General features: G+C 54.1%; 1 protein-coding gene across 1 annotated transcript; it reads right to left on the bottom strand.

Annotated features, from left to right (window-relative positions):
• Positions 1-17,255: 17,255 nt before the first annotated feature.
• On the bottom strand, positions 17,256-17,798 carry NEUROG3 (neurogenin 3). Its single transcript, XM_042033735.1, has one exon. It carries the CDS (start codon positions 17,796-17,798, stop codon positions 17,256-17,258), a length of 543 nt encoding a protein of 180 aa, XP_041889669.1.
• Between the last annotated feature and the right edge of the window lie 689 nt (positions 17,799-18,487).

Raw genomic sequence — 18,487 nt, 5'->3', positions numbered from 1 at the left:
GGTTATCGCCCTCACCCCAGGCAGGATGTCACCATCTAACCTGAACTAAACCTGACCCAGACCTTCCCAAGGCAAAATTAAGGGACAACTGGAAGATACCAGTAGCTTTTTAGCCTGAAGTCAGCTGGAACAAGAGTCAAGTGTCCTCACTGAGCAAACCAGCCGTGCCACAATTTGAGTTGTATCTGGGGACACGTCCCAGCCCTTTCCAGCCAAAAGCACATTGAGAGGGAGCACCAGGTAATGTCTTCAGGTTCACAGCTGGCTGGCCAACACTCACCTTTCCTTAACACAGGTGAAGGGTGGTATTAGGATTAGCAATGTAATAGCCCAGTGCCTCGAGCCTGCCTGGCCTGGGGCAGTAGCAAGCTGGGCAGCAAAATTCAGTAGAAGCACATGGATTCAACTTGCCCGGTTTTCACCGGAACGACACAGGAAGCCTTGGACTAATTGATCCAGCATTAATACTTCACTGCTAGAAATAAAAGCTGAGTTTAGCTTTGAAACTCAGCTTTTATGGATAGAGACATTACCTAGTGCTGCACCATACTGTATTACCCCAGAGCAGGATAAATCCAGGTGCCACTGTGACAACTACTATACTGAAAATGAGCCCTTTTCCTTCCCTTTCTTCCCAAGCAGGGGAGGAGCAGGGGAGATCAATGTCACAGTCCCCTGCAGAGCCAAGCACCTCATAAATCTCCCCTCTGGAAAGCAGGGCAGCCCCACTCTGCTCCCAGGGAAGAAAGCGGGTATTGTTCAGCCCAGGCCTAGGTGCGCCACAGGGAATGTCTGTGCTGAAGCCCAAGCGTGTGTGCTGTGGGCCAGGCTGCTGCAACAGCCAGGGCTGACAAAGGACTTCAGGTTTCCTCCCCGCCAGGCTCCAGAGAATTGTGCTTCCGATTCTTGCATCACACAAGAATAACGATGCACTTTGTAATGTATGAAATGGAAATACTAAGATCAAGTTCACCTCCACCATTCCCCTCCTGCACATGTGATGGGGGTATCTCTTGCTGGACAAAGCTGGGGGGTTTCATTTCCCCCAGCACCATCCCCAGCAAGACAGAGCAAAGCTTTCATAGCCCACTTACCAGCATCCTTCTCCTGGACTTCAAGGCAAAGCTCAGGGCACCTTTCCACCCCAACGGCCTGGGTTTGCGGATCTATATAACATCTGGCTCAGCAAGGGGAGACCCCAGTCCTCTGTGTCACTGCCATGGGGAAAATGCTTCCTCTCCCTCCACACACCTCCCCTGGGAAACCAAAGGTCAGGGGAGCCAGAGGGAAATTTATGGGCTTCCCCTCCTAAAAGATTTCTCCAGACGGCTCTCCAGTGGTGGATTTTTTTTCCAGGTGAAGGGAGAGAGGAGGAAGGAAGGAGAGGTGGGGAGATGGGTAAGGACAAGACCACAGGTCACACTTTTCTTCTCACAGCAAGCACATCGGGCAGAAGGACCAGCAAGCAGCCAGGCTGCTATTCCCTCTCAAGCTGTGGTGGCAGCAGATGTCAGGCTCAACAGTGTGCACAAAGCCAGCCTAGGCTCTGCACTCTCAGCTCATACTAGACCAACAGCAGAAATCCCCATGACAGCAGCCAGCAGCTGGACTTGCCCCCTGGAAAAGTTCCTTCTGCACACAGCAATATTTTGGTGATTTGAAGCAATCGCCCACACTGGGAATAAGTGGTGTTTGAGTTGCACAGAGGCACTGCACTGTGCAACACTCTACCTCTATTTCAGCCAGACCTGCAAGCACCAGCCTCACCAAACCCCTTGGGCAGCAGGGCCAGGGGTGACATTATTTCAGTGCCCCTGCTCTTCATACCCATCACCTGCAGGCAGCCAGCACAGCAGGACTGCAAGCATCATCCAGCCTCCCTGGGTTGCCTGTCAGGAAGAGGAAATGCCAGGCATTTTCCAGCTGCTTGTACCTGTGCCAAGTCTAAGTGCCACCCCTAAAAATACCCACGGGAAGGGGAGACATGTAACCGGCCGCTCACCCACTGCAGCCACACGGATATTTTCAAATGAGGCAGCAAGACGAAGTAGCTGAGCGAGACCCAGCCTGGACTTTTGCTCCTCCCCACACGGGTCAGATGGTGACAGCCCAGCATTACCCGCCACAAGGCAGCAGCAGAGCCACGGTAACACATTCAAACTGGCAGGAGTCAACATCCCAGAAGCTGTTCTCGGCATCCACGGGGCACCCCAGGGACTTTGACCTGTGCTTCTAATTAAATTAAGCTCCTGAAATGCTCCTGTCTGACCAGTGGCCAGCCCTGCATTGCTTTAGCCCAAAAAATGTTGATCTCTCTGGCAAAAGACCCCAGGCACCTTGCTGGCTTCCCCAAAAACCACAGCCTCCACTCCTCAGTAGAGATGGGGCAGTGGCATCCACACAGAGCAAAGCTGCTCTGTTTGCATCAACATCCAGCCACAAAAAGCATTTCTCAGCCCCAGACAAGTGCACCCAGTAGACCACAGCCTGGCTGGAGCAGCTCTCCTGATTTTTATTTTTTTTTTAGCTGAATAGTGCTTTATTTCCAGTTCTGACTTATTCTGAATAAATCAAGATGAAACCATGCAACTCACTAAGAGTTACCTTCTTGTTTTCAGCTGCTTTCCTACCCCTAACAGGAAGAGATGCTTGGGACCATTCAGGGAGGCATTAGACACCCCACAGCCCTGGAGGGGCACATGGAAGGGCTAAGCTGGGTGTCATCTCCCTGCAGCCTGAGCCACTCCTCTGGGAGAGTTGCACCTCTCAAAAACTGGCACAATCCAGGGATATCGCATTGCTGGCACTGGGCAGGGAGAGCTCAGCAGTGCCTCTTGCCTCCCCTCCAAAACAGATCCCTGCAGCTGGAGGTACCCACATAATTCTCCCTGACATTGCTCTAAAATGAGGGGGAGCTTTGCCATTTGCTGTTGAAGCAGTGCCACCCTCTCACCCCGGCTCCTCAAAGATCACGGTGCAATCCTTCAAGAGCACCCACACACAGCAAGATGGACGAAACACCTTGGGAGCACCCAGGGGCAAGAAAGGCAACAGCTTCAGCTCAGCAGCCTTTTTGAGGGCGTCATCTGGAACGGCAGCAGAGCCCACCTCTGCCTGCACCCAGGATATAGAATAGGCAAAACTTTCCTGCCCAATTAATATAGATAATTTAAGGGTTTTAACTTGCAGAGCTGAAATGTCAGGCTGGCTAGGCAGGACTCCGCAGTGCTTATTTAGAGCAAAATAATGTACTTTTTTCTATGCAATGCACTCCTGTCACCTCTTTGAAGCCACCTCAAGCCTTGCTTGAATGTCTGAACTCAGCAGGCCCACCTGATGCCTGTGAGCATCCCAGGACAAAAGGCTTCTGTGAGGATGAAGCGGGTGTCCAGGGGTGGGAGTGTAGAGGCCACCAGGGGCACATGTGCAGCTGCCCAAGATCCAAAGGGATGCACCAGCATGATGGGGAAAATTGATGATGATGAGGGAAGTCCATCAGGCTGCGTGCTGGCCCCACAGATTGATGGCCTCTGCAACGAGCCACACATAATGGCCAAGTTCAGGCTGCAGTGGCCAGGAGCTGAAAGGCAACAGCCATAAATAAGCTGGGAAAAAGAGGGAAGACAGAAAGCTGGCAGGGATAAATAAATACCCATGCTGCAGCAGGGCTGGGGGTAGGCATGGGAAGAAGGGCTGCAGCACCAGAATCGGACGCAGCCCACACTGGGATGGAGATGCTGCCACAGAAATGGCTGGTTTGGAGTGAGATCTCCCCATTCAATAACACTGAGTTGTTTCCTCCCCAAACCATCTTTTCACTCAAAACCACAGCCAGCTGCCAAGTGTGGGGAAGGAGGGTGTCACATGTCCTCCCCCCAAAATATAGTGCAGGGGGACAAAAGTAACCAAAGGGGCTTGGGACAAGGGATTTTAGGGTTATAATCCCACTATTACCAAAGCTCCAACTCACTCTAAGGCTTCCAAGACCTTGGCATCTCAGCAAGTTTCTCCCTGACTGACCTGGCCAGCTGGGCTTTCCTCGTCACCTTCCTCAGCCAACAGTATCAACCTCAGACTGTTTCCCCTTTCAGTTATTGCCCAACAATGAATAGGGGAGATGGGGGTAGCGGAGGGATCGGAGATGGAGTTTTCCCTCATTGTCCCCCATCTGCTTCATTCAGGACAGCTACTCTTCTCCGGCGTAAATAAGCCCTTTGCATTTTGTTGTGGTCTTTTCTCTCTTTCGCTCGTCTCCGCCGTTTTGTCAGGAAAAACCTTGCCCAAAGAGCCACTGTGATTTACTGCTGCGTTAACAAATGTCAGAGCTCAGGAGCCTTGTAGGAACCGCTCGCTGGCAGCCTGCCTGGACAAACATACTAAAAGTCAACCCTGGCGTGGATACTTGAGGAATTAGTGTCCATACAAAGATGCATTAAATACAGGGAGAAAGATGGGGGATTTTTACAACAGAGGCTTGAAAGCTTCCTCTGGGCTATTTAACATATGGTGCTTCTTCCCTGCACCTGCCCCTCACTAGAGCAGCTCCTGGATTCCAGTCCTTGTCACTGGACCCAAATGCCACTCGAGTTACCGTTCCCAGTGGGTGCTGCGGGTCTGGCAGGGGCTGAGCCACCTGCAGGGTGGGGGTTTGCACATCCATGTGTTAACAGGTAATTTTGCCCCAACCCTCTTAACCAGATGAGCTTTGCTGATAGTGGACACATCATAGAGCCCTGCTCAGCCAGGCAAAGTTCCCCACTTGCTAACAAAAATATTTTTTTTTATAATTCAACACATAGAGAGAAAAATTTTTTTAAATCCATAAGTCAAACATTTTGCTCATGAAATCCTTACATCCAGCTCAGCCATAGGGGAACACAGACCCAGGGTACAGGCAGGGAGAACCATCAGGAAAACAGAGACACAGTGGCAAAAATAACAATGTTTAAAAGCTGTCAGCATTTCCTCAGTGGCTGCCAGGAGCTCCTTAGCCCTGCCTGTGTTTGGCTGGACCCTTGTTGCCTTCAGCCCAGGCCAATCATGCATCCCACACAACCCCACCACTCTGTTATTGTCATTTGCTCAAATCCCAGGTGCTGCATTAGAGAGGACTATTTTGCGTGTGCGTTGTCTGTATGTTTTAAAAGTTAATTCCTCCTCAACCACCTTCTGCTCAACAGATTTTTCCAGCATCACTGTAGAAAGCAGCCCTGTGCCAGGAGAGATACACTCAGCCTTGCAAAGCATGGCCAGGCAATGTTCCTTGGCTGATGCCAAATTTCCAAAAAACCAAAAACAGAATATAGAAAAATATCACATCCTAAAATTAAAAAATGAAGTAAAATAAATACCCCATGGGGCTCTCAATTGCACAAAACATTTTTCCCAAGCAAGTCCATTCCCATATATGCACTGTCTGGGCAGTGCATGTATGGGAATGAATTTGCTTGGGAAGTAGAGGTGGATGGGGAAGGCTCTGGAAAGGCAGTCGTAAGAACCAATGTGCTGTAAATCTCCCGCATTAAGTGGGATATCATAACCCGTGGTAATTTGGCAACTTAGGAATCATCATGTTGACCCAGCTGACGTGATGTTACCTTAGCTTACCTCTACGTTCTGCCTCCAAAGCAGAACTCCTCACCCATCAGGCAAGACCCACAGGAGCATGCAAATAACTATCCCAGGAGTCCTGTCCCTGCTGAGGTTCATCTTTGGGGGCCTCACAGAGCTGTCTGCCCCTATGCTGTGCCCCTATCACCATGCCCTGGTTAATCCTACACCCAACCCCTCGGCACTGTTGGATCCAGTGCAGGATTAGTGCACACAGACTTTCCTATCTGCAAAGCTTAGTCCAAAGCCACCCTTGCTCTGCAGAGCATTCACTGGCTGAGCCTGCTGTGATCTGTAGGGCAAGGACTCAGGGCAAAAAGCCTATTTATTTGCCCTGCCAGGCCGACAAAGCTCAGCTCGGGCATGAGCCGAGCCCTGAAGCACAGGGAAAGCTCTGGCTGCACTTCCCGCCGCAGGAAGCCCCGGCACCTCTGCAGGGCCATTGGCTCTTCCCCCAGCCACTGGCAACCCAGGTGCCAGCCACATCCGGCACATCCCAGCATCACCAAAGCCACCTCTCCAGCCAGCGCGGGCTGCGGCACCTCTGACAAAGCCCAGTCTGTTCCTCGCCTTTCCACCGGTGCCGCGTATATCACCAGGCTGCCCCTCGGCTTTTCCATGGGACACGGCTCCGCGATGAATGGGTCCCTGTTCCGCCCTTGCTATGGGACAAGCGGGAAGGTTTCAGCCTCCGCAGCACTTCCTAACTCGGGATTTTATTAGCCCCCGGCCTCTCCGATTCCGAGAAGCTCTAAAAAGAGACTTTGATTTCCATGGTCTGTTTTTTCATTGGGAGTTAAAATATCTTTCATCATCACGCACAGCAGAGCAGAGTTATAGAAGAGGGGAGGGGAGGGAAATTAAAGTAATTGGGAGAAATTACTGGTATGCACAAGGCCTCTCCAGAGTCATCCCTGCCACGGGAAAGGAGCTTCCATCCCATCTCACTGTGGCAGGAGGAGCTCTGACTGTCCAATAAGCATTTCTCAGCTCATTTGAAGGACACAGAGAAGCTCCTCTGCACAGACCCAAGGCAGAGGTGTGGTAGGGAGCCCTTAGCAGAGGCTTGGGGCTGCCTGCCATGGGCTGCTTGCTCCCAAAATCCAGCTTTTCAGAGCTTTTACAAGCCCCCAGACTCACACAGAGGAGGAACACGGCCATTTAGTCCAGGTAAAAAAAGTTTTTCAGCTGAAAAGTAAGAAAAAGAAACTTAGGAATGCTGACTGGAGTTAATATTGTCATTAAAACCATATAAACAGTAATAAGTGTTGAGAAAGGGCTCTTTAACTTCTATTTTGATACAAATATTAAACCAAAAGTATGTTGCTGTGCCTTAGTGGTTGGAGTACACCCATCAGGTTGTTCTGACAGAGGTCGTGCAGTTTGGCTCTGGAGAGATAAGCCCCATGGCCAAGGTTTTTTATTGAAACGGAATTCTTTAAAAATCTTGTAGGTATATATAAAGATATAAAAAGAACTGGGAAAACAATCTGGCTTCTAGGAATATGAAAATGCTGGGCCAGTCCATACCTGGCTGATGCCCTTCCAAGGTGTCCTACAGGGCAGAGGTGTCTTGGAGGAGCACAGGGTTCCGAGGCTGAAAGCAGGGCTTTAATCCAAAATGCCCTGTAGCAAAAATGCAGCTCCCCAGCCCCGCTTCTGCCAACTCTGTTTCCACGGGTTAGATTATCCTGGGAGGGGTTACACCAACAGTAATCAAGAAGCCACAGGGTTCCCCCATCTGTGTTTTACAGGGCTGACCTTGCCGGGGTGAAAAGTACAGGGGGAGCAGTGGGAAAGGCAGCGCAGCCCCTTCCCCTCCCAGCTGCTTGGATTTTTAATTCGCTTTCTGCAAATCCCCACTTCTGCAGCAAAGCCAATTCATTGCTGTGGCCTTACCAGGGCCAGCACTGCAGATGTGACAGCGGGAGATGGGATGGAGAAGAGCAGAGAACAGGAGCAGTGCCAGTGGCAGAGGGGACAGACATGCTGCCTTCCCACAGGAATGAGAGGTGGCAAGCATTTTCAGGGCACAAACTCAGGCCACAGAAACCAAAGCTGGCCAGCGCTATAAGAAACGCATGTTTTCCCCCCTCAGACACCTCCCCAACATTTCTCCATGCACCATTAGCAGATCTTATTTCTGCCTGGGCCAGCCTGCTTGGGAATAGTGCAAATGCAAAAATTGAGCAGTTTGATGAAATAGTAAATGACTGACAAATAAGTAGATGAAGAAATATGTGGGGAGCTGCAAACGATCTCAGCCACTCCAGCAACAAGTCTGGACAGGACAGCCATAGCCATGCCATGGCACAGACCTTCAGGCCAGGAAATGGTCTAAATCAGGCTTCTTCCCTGCAGTATCCTGGGCTGCTTCCTGAGATATTGTTGTTGTTCTTCACCCTCTTGATGTATTGTCCTGCAGCATATTTGGGGGCTCCCAGTGTGTGCCAAGAAGCCTCTGGCTGTGACGCATCAGCCTGTTTTAGGCAGCCAGCAGCCGCTCCTTCCTGCAGGAGCCGGGAAGCCAGGGTTCCCCAGGGTTCCCCCACCCTCTGGTCCAGGGAACCTGATGCATTCATTTTTAACACCATCGAGGGCTGTGGAAAATGGCAATTTGAGGGAACGAGGACTATGAGCAGCATCTCTGTGGCCCTGTGAATTGTCTGGAGCTGTCTGAAAAGCAGGGCCCATTGCGCTGCTCCAAAATGTAAGCCATCCCCTGAGTTTTCCTGGATTTGGTCAAATAAAGATAGGGAAGGAAAAAAAAATAAAAACAAGCCACACCTTTCCTCAACGTGGTTCCCAGACAATAAAAATGTCTTGGAGCAGGAGCCCTGGCTTCACAGCTTGGCCAGTGACGCAACTGTGCTGTGAGCCAAGGCAGCGGGGAGCTCACCTACATTGCTTGGCTTTGCTTTTCCATAAGGTGGATTTTGAGGATCCCAGTTCCCAGGCAGCATTGGCAGAAGTCATTTGAGTAAGGAAATTAATGGTCTTCCCTTCCTAATGCTCCCACGGACCCCTTCTCCTCCTCCCTGTCCATCACCTGCTTGGAGCACTGGTGAACCCCTGCAAAATCCCATAGCTCTCTTGGGGACCATACACCCGGGGCACATTTTTCCAAGTGTCTCTCCAAATATATATGTCAGCTGCAGAGAGGGGAGGAGAGCAAGAAAAAAAGCATTTTGTGAGTATCCGTCTGTTTGCAGATCATTAATTCTCCCTGGGGAGTCCCAGAGCTCTTTCATCTGCTTTTTGCTAAGTTTAGGTCACAGAGGTTTTTGGGTGCATGTGTGGTTCAGGGAAAGGCAAAGGCACTTTGGGCTTTAACAGATCACTGAGGAAGAATTTGGGCAGGCAACAGGAAAGCTCTTTCCCCGGCTGGGAGGCATCCAGTCAGGACAGAAACAATCCTGGCTGCTGGAGGCTTTTACAAAAGTAAGAATAGATGTTTACTCGCAGGAAAGCGAGGAACGGAAAAAGTTATCAACACCATTGTTTGCCACAAATAATTTCACCTTCTCTAGTCATACGGTGCATTCAAAAAAAGCCCTGCTGTTTCTTATTTAACATCTCATACCGGGGGCAATTACGTAGCCCTTACGTAGCTGGGCTCACCCCGGCCAGCCCTGAGGGCTCAGCTCGAGCCCACCCCACGGCAGAGCCCGTTTCCCATCACCTCTACATTGCTTTCTTGCTCCCCAGCGCCTGGTGGCCAAGACGACCTGACCTGAGATCCGGTTTTATGACGAGCTGCCCCTCTGCGGCTGCATTAGGGGGCTGACAGCTCTGTAATTGCCTTTTATGAAACACCCTTGCACAACCCCGAGTGCAAGGAACTTCTCAGTGCTCAGCTAAGAAACCGTCTCTAACACATGCTGGCTGCAGCATCGTTTGCCTGGAGTCCCTTCCCCAGACTGCAGTGGGTTTCGGGGGTTCATGAGCGAGCTTAGGCAATGTCAGAGCCGCAGGGGACCAAAAACCTCCCCAAAATACTGCTCTTCAGGCAGAAGTTGTGGTCTGTCCTTCTCTGAGGCCTCCCCGGCATGTTCCTCCTGGGGAAAGGTCCTTCCCAGTCTGAACCACAGCTCCCTGCTTTTCCATCAGGACCTTGTGGAGGGCTCCTTCCTCTCCTGCCATGACCTCCCCCGTCCCCTCGCAGCCCGATGGCTCCCTGAAAAAGGCAGCGTGCCCAAAGCCCGTGTCCGGCCAAGGCCAAGGGCGCGGGATCCCAGCACCACCTCCTGGTAAGGCACAGCCATGCACGGCCCGCAAATCCCCCAGCAAGCCTGGGGACCACCTGGAGAGATAACCCGGAGCTGCGCAGACCCCAGTCTTCCGCGTGTCTGGCCAAGCATGGGCATCTTCCCCTTTGCCTAGCACCACGTCCGGCCCCGGGTGGCTGCGGGCGCAGGACCGCCGGTTGCGTCCCCCGGTGAGCGGCAGCTGCCTGCTGTGGGGTGAATAGCGGCGCGGCTCGCCCGAGAGGGGACCGAATTTAATTTGAGATGAATGGGCACCTCCCTGCAGCCCGTGACATTTTCATTGCGGGCTAACAAGGGTTGAAAAATCCAATTAGGTGACAAAGACGATCCCTAATCGGCCGTGCAGCCCGGCGTGGGGCAGCCAGGACAGCACAGCATCCCACAAGTGAGCAGGGACAGACCATGGGAAAACAACAAAACACTCCAAAAGATCCCTCTTGCGATAGTGCAGAGGCCATAGTGCAGGATGGCAAGTGCACTCAAAAAATGCATTTATAGCGTTGCTATTTGCACCCCCAGGGTCCCAGCTGTAAGCCTCCCAGGTCACTGAGATAAAGTGCCCCAAAGTGAGCTCGGCAAGGCAGGGACATCTCTCAGCTAGAGATTCCAAGGGCAGGGGTAAGTAACCTGCAGCCAGAAGCACGCTGCTCCTCAAAGAAAATATTAATAAAATTTGGCAGACTCCTCCCATGGCACCCACCTGCCACCAAATGTTGAACAAAACCAAGTTCCAGGAGCAGGCAAGGATGAACCACATCTGGGTTTATTACCGCGGCAGCTTTTTCAAACCACAAAAGGTTTTGGATAGCCTGGATTGCAGTTTTTTCCATCAACAGGTGCCTTTTGACAGTTTGAATGCATGCAGCCAGCAGTACCATTTATCTGCAAGCTCTGGTGCCTCAAGTGGGGAGGATTGATGGTGGGACCCCCACACATGCAAAGCCCCCTCCTGCCAAAATGTGGGGGCATTGGGGCATCACAGGATGCAGCAAGGGCATAGCAGAGCACTGGGAAAGGCAAGGGGGGCACGCGCATAAATAACAGCTGGGGTTTGGAGGAAGGGTGATAAATGGGAACGCTGCAATCCCTCGGGAATTATTAACGGCGGGGGAGGCTGAAACCTTGGCTTTGCCCCAGGAGTCGGGCTGTGTGGAGAAAGCCGATGGGTGGGAGTGGGCAGGGGGAACAGATGGCTGGGGGAGGCCTGGGGGTCCAGCCGGGAGCAGGGGCTCTCCACCAGCACAGTGCAAGGAGCTGTGGTGAGGTACGGCAGCTGCATCTACCCCAGGACACAACTGGGCTGCACTGGGGGAAGGACTCCTGTGCCCTCTCCTCCCTGGAGCCCCTCAGGTGGCTCCAGCCACAGCTCCAGGTGGCCACTGCTGAGTATTGACCCAGTGCTATCTCAGCTCCCACCTTATCAGGGCAAGAGCCAGCTCTGGGCACCAGCACCTGCCCCATTAATCTTCCCCCTGTCCCGCAGGCGTGAGGTCTTGGTGCCTGAAACAACCTGCCCAGGGGGGAGCAGCCGGGCTTGGGCCCTGGTGCCCGGCACCTGGGGATGATGGATTGGTACCTGGGAGATGACAGGGAGAGAGTTTCTCTTTTCCTCTTCAGCTCATGCTATTGTCCCTGCCCTGGAGAGGGGATCACCCTTTATACCAAGGCATATTGGTGGCAACTTTTTCCACTGAAATGTGTGTACTGAAGACTGGGGATGTGGTGCCTTGTGGAAGAGAGAAAATGAGCTCCACTTGTGAACACAGGGTGGGAAGGAGGGGAGAGATAATTCCCCTGCAGTTTCAATCTGAAATAACAAGCTGAAGCTGGGCGAGCAGCCCACATTTCACCCACAGCCTTTAGGCTTAAGGTGAAGATGTGCCAGAGCTGCACAAAGTCCAGGCAAAATCACATCTGAGGCCCCAGAAAAATGAGGTAAAGCCTCACAGCTCTGGCTGAAATGAAAACAAAAGGCAGTGATTCTTCATGGCTGCAGCTGCAGAACCACTGGCTTCAAGGGTTAAATGCACTCAGAAATATCAGTGGGGACCATTAAGCACAAAACTTCTGTGTGTCCCTCAGGGAGAGAAGCCCCATGCTTTGACCAGGCAGAATCCCCAGCGATGATGGGGGGCTGAGGTCTCATCCCCAGCATTCTGCTCTCGCCTGTGCCCCAGGAAACACTGCTATGGGGGTGTATGGAGCTTAGAGGAGCCAGAAATTTCCTAGTGGGAAAACTCATACTCCTGCTTGTCCCCACATGGGTTTTCTAAGGACATTCCAGGTGCAAGTATAACCAGGGAGGCAGGGTGACCCAAGGAAAGGCAACACTGAGCTTTTGCCATAAAACCCACCAAAGGACACTGTGTGTCCAGCAATGGAGAAAGATGCTGGGGGTGTTACCACACACCTCCTCACTGCCTCCTCTGGGAAGGAAGAGCACCACTAAATGATCTAAGCTGGGAAGGGTCCAACTAGCCAGCCAGGAACTTGGATTCACAGGCAGACAGGACCTGCTCAGAGATTAGTTAGCACAGTCTAGCCCAGTTCAAAATACAAGTGCACATTTATCTACCCTTCTCCTGTGCACTCTGAAGCCCACAGCTCCCAAAGGGCAATGCAGAGCAGTCTTGTTAGAAAGTAATGCCATCGCATCAGCGCTGCAAAGCCTTTGAGCAGAGCAGAGGACACTGTGGCAGAGAGGCCGTGTCAGTGGCTGCTCCTCAGGGAGCTCACTGCTTGGTCAATGCTTTTGTCCTCTCTTCAAAAGCCCCTTAAACCCTCATGTTGTGTTTCCTTTGACACAGGAAGGCCCAGCTCTTTTGGTGAGGGCACCACATGAAGGCCAGGCAAGGCTTAAGGTGGCTTAAGGGTACTGACACCCAGTACTATACCCCCTCGTGCCCTCCCTGTCTATGCCATGCAGACGAGATGGAGTTTCCCCCTTCCTTACACAAACTTGGGATCTCTTTTCAGCCATTGCTCTTTTTTTGTATTGATTTTTAAAAGGAGGCACTGCAGCTTTAAAGAGCTTCCCAGACTTGCCTTTGTGACCGGAGGAGAGGGTGGGGTGGTGGCGGAGGTGGGGACCCAGAAGAATGAAATAAAGAGAAGTACAACAAAAAGAAGTTAAAAGTGTGAGTGACAAGTTTTCGGCAACAGGCTTCAGCCCCTGTGGGGTCGTTTGGGCGAAGAATGGCTACAAATGAACAAATGAGCTGGATTTTCATGCTTGGTGGACGGTGAATGAATAAGCATCTTTTAAAACCCTATCAGGAACTCTTTGGATTGTCATTATGGCTGGGAGGAGGGGGGGAAAGGCAGACTTTTGAAGGCTGATCATGTGAAAGAATCCCAATTCTTCGCCTTTTTCTCTGCCGGCAAGCACGGCTACACTGAAACGTGAGGATAGTGCAGCCGCAGCCAAGCATCCTGCCATAGCCCAGCACAGAAGCACTTCTGGGGGACACTGGTGTGCCTCCATGCACTTTGGAAGAGGTGAGAGGGTCTGCTTTGCTTGCAGGAGCCCCCGCTGGTTCCCAGTGTCCTGGAGAGGACAGGCAGTGGTTTGCAACCTCCTCCTCCAAGAAACCTGACTGCAGTGTCAGCGGCAAACAATGTGAGAGGGCAGGAAGCAACTCACTTAAAGCCGTATTTAGAGCACAGAGTGGAGGCCTAAGGTCAAAGGAATTGCCCCGGGATTATGGGAATCACCTTCATTTTCTTGCCAGCCTTCAGACACGAGGGAGCCGACCAGGAGCAAGGAGGAGGGGGATGAGTCTGTTGCTGAGGAAAGGACCTGGGTGTTTCCCCTTCCCTGGCCCTGACAATGAGCCTGGCCTCTCTGAACCATGCAAATAATTTACAGCCTGCGTTTTCAGCTGTTTGTTATCCTCAATCCCCCATTTTAACCTAGACTAGAACAGAGCATTGATGAGACAGTTGCAGGAGGCTTCACAGCCAGAATTTGCTGAATACCTGCAAAGCCAGAGTTCAGCAGCCACAGAGGAGAGAGAAGATTCAGAGGGAGACAGGTATAAAGTCTCCTTATTTCTGCAATAAATGATAATACCGTGTATTCAAAAGCTCATAGAATTGTAGAATTGTTAAGGTTGGAAAAGACCTTTAAAATCATCAAGTCCAACTGATATTTAGACTTTCTTGTCTAAACAAAATGGGACCTAAAACTGAATATTGAGGGCATGAAAATATGAGGTTGTAGTGAAGCATTCTCCCCTGGCTGCAAAAATAGAAGTTGAGTTCACCTGGCAACCAAACCTGGCAGGGCCCAGGTTAAGTTGGTTTTCATCCTGTCGCCTGTAAGTCTGTGAGGGCACAAGCCTGTGCCTCTGAAATGGTCGTGGTCCCAGCAGCCACCTGTTTCTCCCACATCAAAAAGTCCGGAGGCCATTACAGCAGCCGTGGTTATAAAAGCCGGGCACTGGCGCTGGGACTGCCCCATCAAGAGAAATGAGACCATCATGCACTAAACATAGAGAAAAGATAAATGGAAAAGGAGTCTTTCAGTCTTCATTATCAAGTTTCCATGGGTTTGCCAAAACCATAGCAACCAGTTCAAGCAATGATTAACCTAATAATGTGGAGGCAAAGAAAAAAACCGCATTCAAGCCCCTAAAGAAGAAGTCACTAGTTCTCTAGAGGTAGTAAATTCGTCCACCACCACCCCCCCCCATCCACCCCCAACCTATAGCCCCACGGCTGGAAGACCAGACACATCTTAAGTCTCCAGAAAAAAAGAATCAGCAGCACAGTAAAACCCACTAAAGTGACCACTCTCAGAAAATATAGCAGTATAGACATCTTTGTGAACTTTTGTAATACCTGCTCTTCACTGGAGGACTGTCGTGCTCTTCTTGCTCCTTTTCTTGCCCATGTCCACCCTGAGCTCTCTTTTGCCATTTTTCACAAAAATTATACTTTTGCAGATAAGTGAGTGTGTTGCGATCCTCCTCACTCCCACAGTACATGCAGATAGCAAGGACAATATGATACCTCCTGTAGGGAGATATCAGAGTGGAGCTGCCCTAGCAGGGAAAAAACATTAAATGATTTTATCACCCAAATAATGATGGTGTTTCGCCTGTGGCCACACACAGAGGCCTTGGAGCACTTTGCAGACTGTTAGAGTACGAAAACAATACACAATTCAGCCAGAAAGGGGGGGGGAAGGGGCAGGAATACTATTAGGTCTTTCATTCTGCCTATCTGATCTACGACACAGATAGATCACGTTCGGGACTATAAGAGTACACACAGAGATAGGCACACACGGCCTTTTCCTAGTCCTCAGCCTTGCCCTGTGGCCTGTGTTTCTCCAGCAATGTGGGTATTTCTTCTCAAGCAGTGAATAGGCAAAAGAGGGGCACTCTGCATAGATGGGCAGGTCCCAGAAGGCAACAGAAAGTGCAGATCTCCAAAAAAGCTCAAGTAGTAAGTGAGATCTGTTCACCTGGTCTGTCAACACTAGCACAGTGATGCCCTTGCTCCCTTCTCACAGGTGTGTGGGACACCTGGAGCTCCTCTCCGTGGGAGTTTGTTGACCGAGGCTGGATCAAGTGCACAAGTAGAGGTCACTGCTTCTCCAAAATCCACCAAGCCCCATGTGTTTTCTGATCTGCAAAATGTCTGTCTGGTTAACACCAGGGCCATGCCGGCCTCTCCCTTCACCGCAGGACTGGGTGATGTCCCCAAACAGCCCACCTGACAGCACGCCAGCAGCTCCCGGGAGAGACGCACGGGGAGCGGCTCTGTTTCACCCCGTGTCGGCTCGGGCAGACCCCAAAGGCTGAGCCCCGTCGAGGGGACAACCGCGCCGTGCCCCCGGCCCGCCTTCAGCACCATGGCCAGAGCCCGCGGCGCCGGTGCGGGACGGGGCGCCGGGGCTGCTCCGCGCACCCACCACCACCACCCAGCCCTCCCTACGCCGCTGGGTCTGCCCCGCGCCAGCGCGCCCCATGGCCCTTGGGGAGCGGGAGCAGCGCGCAGGAAGGGCAAGGGGGGGGAGGAAGGAGCTCCCCGCGGTTGCCCCCCCATCGGGAGGGGGGGTGGCAAAGCGGCGAGACAAGACCGCCGGGATGCCGTACCCGGTCAGGTTCCACTCTCGCCTCTTTTGTTGCGGTGCGGGAGGGGGAGGTTGTTGGGGGGGGGGGGGGGGGGTAGTGTGTTTGTGCATCTTTGTTTCCAGTAACCAAATTTCTTTTGTTCTACAAATTGCCTCAATAGCGTCTCTTTGCCGCGGGCAAACGGGCTCAGCTGAGAACAATTAGCATCACAATGGGCTTTTGGCCTCGCGGGCCGCTTTGTCTAGCGGCGGCCGCCCCGCCGGGGCAGCGCGGAGCGGGGAGGCGGCCCGGCCGTAAATCTACCAGCTACAAATTGAGTCCCGGCAGGAGAGGGCCGGGAAGGGCTTACGGAATTCATGCGGGTTCTCTTCTCACCGTGTCAGGGGAGGTAACGCCCTTCCCATCTCCTGCGCTTTTAGCTGGCCTGACTCTCCCCCGCCTCCCCACTCCAGCCCCCGCTCACGGCTTCAGGTTCCGACTGATACTCCCGGTCCCGCGCCTGCCCCGGCTAAATTCACCCCTGGGGACGATGGGGTCGGCCTGAGGCGACGCTGCCCCGGGCACCCGCACCGCTCCAGATGCTGAAGCGCTGTGCCCCAGTGACGTCTTCAAAACAGCCCCGCAGCCGGGCACACCTCACCTGGAGACGGTGGAACGGGATCGGCCGCAGCTCTGCGGGAAAAGGCACCTGCAGAGAGAGGCCGGTTTTCAATCCGAACGTGGGCTTCGATGGGCACACGCCGGCGTGCGCACAAGCGCGGGACCCCGCTGCGCCGCTCGTCTCCCGCAAGGGAGCGACCCCGCAGCGGGCACACCGCCCGGGATCCCGAGGAAGCCCCCGCGGGGCGGGCGCTGCCCTCCCCGGCATTGGTGCGCGCGATTTTGAAACTCCCGGAGAGCGCTCGTTGATAAAAACACGGCGTTGCACAGGTCTGGCCGCGACACGCTTTATTTTCCTCTTCTTCTTCAGAAAACCCAAAATACAGCTGCGGGTACAGACAGCTGGACCACCGCTGCTAAAAATACTCTTATATACAAAATACATATTTGTTACAAAATATAATCAATAAATACCGATAGCGACAAATTAATATAATTTACCGTTAACGAGTACAAAACCGTGATTTGTTTTTGTCCGCCCGCTCCCGCTGCGCTTTCCAGCCGAGCGGGACGGGACGGGGCGTGGGGGAGCGGGGCTCCCACCGCCCCCCGGGGCGCAGCACCGGGAGTCCCCGCTCCGCCCCGCCGGCTCTTTGAAGGCCGCAAGCGGGGGGACATTGGCCGGGCGGCGGGCTCAGAGGAAGGCGGGGAAGGCGGCGGGGCCGCGGCGCAGAGCGGCGGGCGGCGGGGCCGCAGGGCAGGGCGAGTCCCAGGGCCCCGGGGAGGCGGTGGCAGGGGGTGGCGGCGGCGCGGGGGGCTCGGGCAGGTTCTGCTCGGCCAGGCGGAGGCTCTGTGTAAGCGCCCAAATGTAGTTGTGGGCGAAGCGGAGCGTCTCGATCTTGGTGAGCTTGGCGTCGTCGGGAAAGGTGGGCAGGACGCTGCGGAGCGCGTCCAGGGCGGAGTTGAGGTGATGCATGCGGTTTCTCTCCCGGTCGTTTGCCTTCATGCGCCGGCTCCTCTTCTGCTTGCTGAGCAAGCCCTCGTTGCGCGCCTTGCCGCGGCCCCGCCGCGTCTTCCCCTTCCTGCGGGCCGCCGTCTCCCGCGGGGCCAGGGCGGTGCGAGCCGGTGAAGCGCCCCGGCTGCCCGCGGAGCCCCCGCCGGCCGCCGAAGAGGGGTCCTCGGCGCCACCGAAATACGGCTGCCCTTCGTCCGGCGAGCGGTCGCTCTGCGGGGCCATCCTGAGAAGCCAAATCCGCGTTGGCCGGCCCGGGAGAGCCCTCTCCCCCGTGGCTGTGTCTGCTGAGCCCAGCCGAGGCTGCAGGGCAGAAGAGCGGCTCTGGCTGCGCGCCCCGCGCAGCTCCCCCCTCCCCGCAGTCTCTCGAGTGCGGGCAGAAGTTGTGCCGCCGGCACACGACTGCCGTTAAGCCCCTATATATAGGGCCGGCAGACAATGGGGATTTCCCGGCCGGGTGGCGTGTGCGCCCCCCCGCACGCACCCACCCCTTGGCACGCTTTTATCTTATCAGCCCGACGGGAGCGTGCCGGGCCCGGCACCGCCCTCTGCCCCGGCCCCGCCACGCGAGACCCCGCTGGCTTCCACGCACCGTCGTGCCGCGCCGGGACCCCCCGCCCCCGCCCGCCCCTCTCCCCCGGCCCGGCCCCGCCCGCCAGCCCTTCCCTGGACGGGACCCCGGGGCCGAGCCGCCGACCCCGGGCGGGGGGGCTGCACCACGGCCGGGGCGGCCGCACTTTCCGGGGCTCTGTTGGGGTGCAGTGGGGGTCGGAGCGGGGTACAGAGCCCCAGCGATGACAGGAGGCTCCCCAGCACTCGGCTGCGTAGCGCAGGGAAGCGCCGGGCCCCGGAATAGCCGGGCACGCACCGCCGCACCAGGCGGTGTCTCCCCCGGTGCCAGACGTGAAGGTCCA

This window comes from Corvus kubaryi, unplaced genomic scaffold, assembly GCF_017639235.1.
Source record: "Corvus kubaryi isolate FWS band 111438036 unplaced genomic scaffold, C.kubaryi_AGA036_p1.0 37357, whole genome shotgun sequence".
NCBI lineage: Eukaryota > Metazoa > Chordata > Aves > Passeriformes > Corvidae > Corvus > Corvus kubaryi.
This window is presented reverse-complemented; position numbering and strand designations above follow the sequence as displayed.